This window comes from Sinocyclocheilus grahami, unplaced genomic scaffold (genome assembly GCF_001515645.1).
Source record: "Sinocyclocheilus grahami isolate Dianchi unplaced genomic scaffold, SAMN03320097.WGS_v1.1 scaffold222.1, whole genome shotgun sequence".
Lineage (NCBI taxonomy): Eukaryota > Metazoa > Chordata > Actinopteri > Cypriniformes > Cyprinidae > Sinocyclocheilus > Sinocyclocheilus grahami.
Window position 1 is genome coordinate 3579887 of NW_015505401.1, and position 5955 is coordinate 3585841.

The 5955-nt window shown below is 34.1% G+C and overlaps 2 protein-coding genes across 3 annotated transcripts in view; both read left to right on the forward strand.

Moving 5' to 3' along the window:
- Window positions 1–2617, forward strand: part of LOC107596698 (angiopoietin-1-like) — a 10457-nt gene extending 7840 nt beyond the window's left edge. For both annotated transcript variants that reach the window (XM_016287496.1, XM_016287495.1), the window contains 2 exons: window positions 1881–2011; window positions 2197–2617. In XM_016287496.1, coding sequence (XP_016142982.1) covers window positions 1881–2011; window positions 2197–2357 — 292 coding nt within the window. In that variant the 3' untranslated portion in view covers window positions 2358–2617. The remainder of the gene's footprint in view (window positions 1–1880; window positions 2012–2196) is intronic.
- A 3077-nt stretch (window positions 2618–5694) lies between these two features.
- The window catches only part of LOC107596766 (zymogen granule membrane protein 16-like), a 21287-nt gene continuing 21026 nt past the window's right edge, over window positions 5695–5955 (forward strand). The window contains exon 1 of the mRNA XM_016287570.1: window positions 5695–5710. The gene's annotated coding sequence lies outside the window, so the exon portion shown is untranslated. The remainder of the gene's footprint in view (window positions 5711–5955) is intronic.

Consider the following 5955-nt stretch of genomic DNA (forward strand, 5'->3'; position numbering starts at 1 on the left):
GTTTTCATTTAAAGGATTTGCCACTGATGATTCAAACGCGAGTTTTGGGCAGTAGCACTTGTTGTTTGTCATTTCTCTGATCACAAATGCGTTTTATGTTTAAGTAAAAGACAGTATAAGTCATTATAATCCGTCATTATAATCAGTAATTATGTCCCCACTGGATGCAACAAATGTCTAGTTTGTAATGGGTTTTAATGTATTTGTCTCGTCGCTCTGGCCGGGACACGGCATCAACAGTATGGTGAGGGGCGTAACATTTCCGTCTCACGCTTGAGGTATTCGGCCAATCACAATGGACTGGATAGCTGGCCAATCACAGCACACCTCGCTTTTTCAGACCGATGAGCTTTGTAAAAATCGACGCGTTTCAAAAAGACGGGGCATAGAGGAGAAACACCGCTGTTGGTTGTAATATTGGTGAAGTAAATCCACACTTTGCTGAAGAAGCGTTAGCAAACTCTTGAGCAGCAACAACAGTACCATATACTCCGCCATTGTTGAGTATGTTTGTTCACGCTTGCCTTTAAAATCAACACATACTGCGCATGTCTACATACCTAACACGTACTACTACGCATGCGCATGACGTCACCGTTTTCAAAGATTCCCGTTTTGTGTTTACATGGACACAATAACGTGCCGTTTTCAAAAACTTCCACTTTGAAATCCGTTTTCAAAAATATGCTTCCAAAAAAGTTTCCTTTTTTTGTGTAAACGGCCCCTAAGAACACTTGCATTAGTTATTATTGTGTTATTGTGACATAACTTGTACACATTTTACTAGTTAGACTTTTCCCAAACTATAATTCCTGACTACATGTATGAAATCAAGTGAAACATTTTTAAATATGTGTCATTTCATTGCATGTTTGGCACAAAGATGTGTGACTGTTCAAGTCTCAGTGTTTAGATCTGTATGTTCAACTATGTGTCCTTGACCTTCACTTTGTATATTCTGATTATGCTGTGTTGTAAATAAAATACAAATAATCAAAAACCCCATTATTTTGCTCTCCTCACATTCTCCTCACATTCACACACAAACACAAACATGTACATTCATGCTTCTTACATATTACTGTAGAATAGTTTGTGCTGATTAAGTATAATCTGATTTCAGACATTAATATGCTTTAAGATACTGAAAAAAACACAAATGGCAGGGCATGTCAAAACTTCTCCAGTGCCCCAAAACCCCCTCAGAGCCCAGAGGGTTAAACTGTGGGGTTATACATTCTTCTTTGCCTCTTTTGTCTTTTACACAATACACAGTAAAAACAGTCAGAGACAACATAAACAAATGCGTACTGAGACACATTTTTAAAGGTTGTAGCCCTTAAACAAAAGACATGCTCTTGAAAATTGTCTGTATCAGTCAGTTGTCTTTGTGTATTATTATTTTTCAGCAGTTCACGCCATGAGCACCAGTTGTTGAGTCTTCTTTTATGCCATTCAACTGACTGTGCTCCACTGAAGTATTTTAGTTTACCCCATAAACGATTTTGAACTTAACATGCATTCCTACAATGGTGCTATTTGTGGTTGCATTATCTATGCATTACCTATCAACTAGCAATGCACCAATGTACAGCATTTAATAATCTAGTTTATTGTTAATTCATAAATATACTATTATACTATTTTTTGATGTTAAATCATGAACTTGAATTATATTAGTACAATTATAGTACAATTACTGAGAAGAAAATATAACATCAGCCAAGCATTAACCAAGCATTGCTTGTTCATAATACCTGGTGCATGAACTAATGTTAATGAACTGAAACTTATTTGAACCTTAAGTGTTACAATATATATAAACAAACAGGATGCAGTACTGCTTTCTTTTATACTCTCTTATTATCTACCTGTGTTAGGTTGTTCCTGAAAAGCTACAGTGGTACAGCTGGAAGACAGAGCAGTTTGGTGATAAATGGGGCTGACTTTAGCACAAAAGACATGGATAATGACAACTGTATCTGCAAGTGTGCACTCATGCTCACAGGCGGTAAGCAAATCGATAGTAGTGGAGCAGGGCAAAGTTTATCCTTTAATGTAACAAAGCTTCATTCCCTTTCACTGTAAAAGTGCTGCTAGCATCTGGGAGTAAAGCAGATAATGATCAATAATTACCTTTTTCTGACCTATCTTTCTCTCTTAACACGACTCTCTTTATTCATTGTTCTTCTGAAGGCTGGTGGTTTGATGCCTGTGGCCCATCAAACCTCAACGGCATCTACTACACCTCTGGACAAAATTCAGGCAAACTTGATGGCATCAAGTGGCACTACTTCAAAGGCCCCAACTACTCTTTACATGCCACCACCATGATGATCCGCCCATTAGACTTTTGAGAAACCGATCATCTGTCATCAAATTGTCACACATTTTCCCACAATGAATGAACTTATACAGCATGCTGTGTGAAATTCAATGTCAAACTGCTATACTTATATGTTTCTTACCTTTTCCTCATGTTATACATTGTGTTCTTTAAATAGTCTGTTGTGTTGATGGAAGTCTCTACTGAGGGCTTGACTTACTGGTGTCATCAGCTTTCAGGAAATTCATGAACTGGTTTCTAAAGTCTATTTGGTTACACTTTATTTTGATAGTCCTCTTTAGACATTGTACTAACTATAAGTAACTTTGCAACTACATGTCAACCAACTCTCATTAGAGTATTAGTAGACTGTTAGGTTAGTGTTACAGTTACTGTAGGTTTAGGGTTAGTACAATAAGTTGACATGTACTTGCAAAGATGCTTAAAGTCAGTAGAATGTCTGTTAGGGAACCATAAAAAAAAGTGTTGGTAGATTTTTTCAGAACATACACTTAAGCACAAGCACTATTTAAAAAAAACTATAATATGCATGATACTTAATATGCATGTTACATTTTTGGGCTTTGTGGTAAATATTGTTTGTAGAATAATTTCTGAGCTTGGATTGTGTTGCCTTGATGGCAGGTGTGTCATAAAAATGTGCAATTTTTTTCCTGTTTAAAAAAAGTAATATGAAATATGATTTATGAGCTGTAACCATATGTTTACAGTATGTTGTTATAATGCAGTTTGCTATGTATTACATTTTACAATATTACAACTGTATGCAGTAAAAGTTGCTGATAACAGTCTGATGTATAATCTGTATCCTCCAGGTGATGACAAGGCGTGTAGAAACATTGAAAGTATTATTTGAATAAAATGTTGACAAACATGTTTCTTTTTTCTCCCCCAGAGACTTTTTGTAAAACGCACAATAAGACTTTGTCATGCACAAAAAAAAATAAAAAGAAGCTACATACATGAATTCCACAGTCTTTTTAAGTTTTGGTTTCTGTTTCAATGATACTGCTGCTTGTGCTAAAAAACAAAACAAAAAAACAATCATGAAGTCAGGTGAGGCCCATGATCAATGTCACTGTCATGCTCGGTTGCAGGAAGGAACATGAGAGCTTGACTTAATGGTGGTGTCAGCTTTCAGGAAATTCATGAACTGGTTTGTAAAGTATATTAGGTTACACTTTAATTTGATAGTCCACTTTAGACATTTTTGCAACTACATGTCAACTACCAGTCATTAGAGACTGTCTGCTTAATATCTGCTAACACTTTATTTTGATGGCTCCCAGTGTTGGGGAGTAACTAGTTACATGTAACGGAATTATGTAATTTAATTACAAAATAAAAGTAATTGTAATCAGTTACAGTTACTAAGAAAAATGTGTAATTAAATTACAGTTACTTATGAAAATGTTAAGGATTCCAAAGGGGGTTACATATGACTTTTTCCACACACACTCCCACATACAGATTTAATTGAGTTGCAGTGACTACTCTAAAATATGAAACACCAATGTTTCAGAAGTTTATAACATGCTTTTGTATATGCTTTACTTTTAGGCATTGTTAGATTCCAGCGTTTACTGTCATAGCTATGCAAAGATTTGATTTCAAAAACAGTATCATAGCAATTGTAGCGCATCGATTCACTACAGGAGGCCTTTGTTCACCCCCCGGAGCCGTGTGAGACACTTTTTTATGGATGGGCGCTTTTTATTTAACTTCTTTTGGACTGATGCATGCAACACCAGCTGAGCGGCATTAAACAGCTTGAAAGATCAAATACAATTTTTAATATAACTCAGACTGGATTCGTCTGAAAGTAATTTATGGGCTAATTTTCATTTTTGGGCGAACTAACCCTTTAAAGTCAGAAATCTGCAGCTGGATCATGAACAATGGGTACTGATACATAATTGAGTTTGAACTTTTTTACAAAACCTGCCTTGAATTGTCCCTCACGCAGAAAGCAGTCTGGTTTGCGCAGCCAGACATAAACAAATTTAATGAAAGTGAATTGAATTGACATGTGGCTAAGTATGGAGTCCCATACTCAGAATTTGTGCTCTGCATTTAACCCATCCAAGTGCACACACACATGTTATATTTTTTCGCTTTTTCGTAAATATTGTTTTTAGAATAATTTCTGAGCTCGGTCTGTGTTGCCTTGATGGCAGTTGTACCATAAACTAAAATTTGCTATTTGTTACGTTTAAAAAGTAGATTTTACATTGTGTGTGGATATATGGAAAATATGATTTATGAGTTGTAACCATTTGTTACAGTATGTTGCTATGTGCAGTTTGCTGCATATTACACACTGTAAAACAAATTCTGTAAAATGGTAAAACAGCTGGCAGCTGTGGTTGCCAGAATTTTACCATAAAAAATACAGTAGAAACATTTTAGTAGAAAATTTAATTTAAATTTACATTTAAAAAAACTTATTTTATAAACTGGTATAATGTTAATAATATACCAACCTACTGAAGTACTGAAATCTGTTTAGCACCTTTGTAATACACTGATAACCACCAAAAACAGGTGGTGATGAGAAATTATGAACCAAAACTCATCACAAGCAGCTTCTCCACAATCTGAGAAAGAAAATACTAATATTAAACTAGTATTAAAAATATCTTAATATCCTATTAGATTCTGGTTCTTAGCAAAGATATATATATATATATATATATATATATATATATATATATATATATAGAAAGAACGCACTGTATTTCAAATATATATATATATATATATATATATTTTTTTTTTAGAGTGGCAATGCATCATTACTTGTACTTAAATTCTTTATAATCTTTTAAATAAAGTAAGTCAAATAGCAAAAAAAAAAAAAAAAAGAAGAAGAAATTTTAAGAAGATGGACAAAACCCTTTTATTTATTTTTTAAAATCATGAAACATTTATTAATGGTGTTCTCAATAGAGGGCCTGATCAACTTAGTAGAATTTACAGACAATTACAAACACAATACAAAAATGTGCTTACATTGTTCTAAAAAATTTAATAAAACGAATGTGTTGTTTAACCATATACAACCCTTATTTCTATTGTTTTTATTTGGTATCTTGCCTATATTTATTTGTTTTAATTTAATTTTAAAGTTAAAATAAAAAAACATTTTGCAAAATAAGTGTTAAACTTAACCAATGTAATTGTATATAGCCGTCTAAACATTCTTTGCATTTGGACCAAAACTTATTATGTGTTCCAAAACATTCCATCTGAGGTGGAGACGGAAACATGACAATGCTTTGTCCTAATGAAGAGGCTTGACTAGCAAGAGCATATAAATTCAAGTAGGTTTAGTCAGCAAACCAGACTCAAGTGTAACAACAGGTAATGACTTTATATTGCCAAAATTCCTGTGATTGTCTTTTATCATCTTCATGTTCTTAGGTACATATGAAAACACAGATCACAATAAAACATTTTCTGTCAATATGTAATGCAGGTAGATGTTGTAAACGGCTTCCTAAAGTGAACAGTATTTACTGTTTCATGAGTGAATTTTTTTCCCTTTTAGATTACTGGTATGTGCTGGACAGTAATCCCCCCCCCCCCCCCCCCCATTCTTGTTCTAT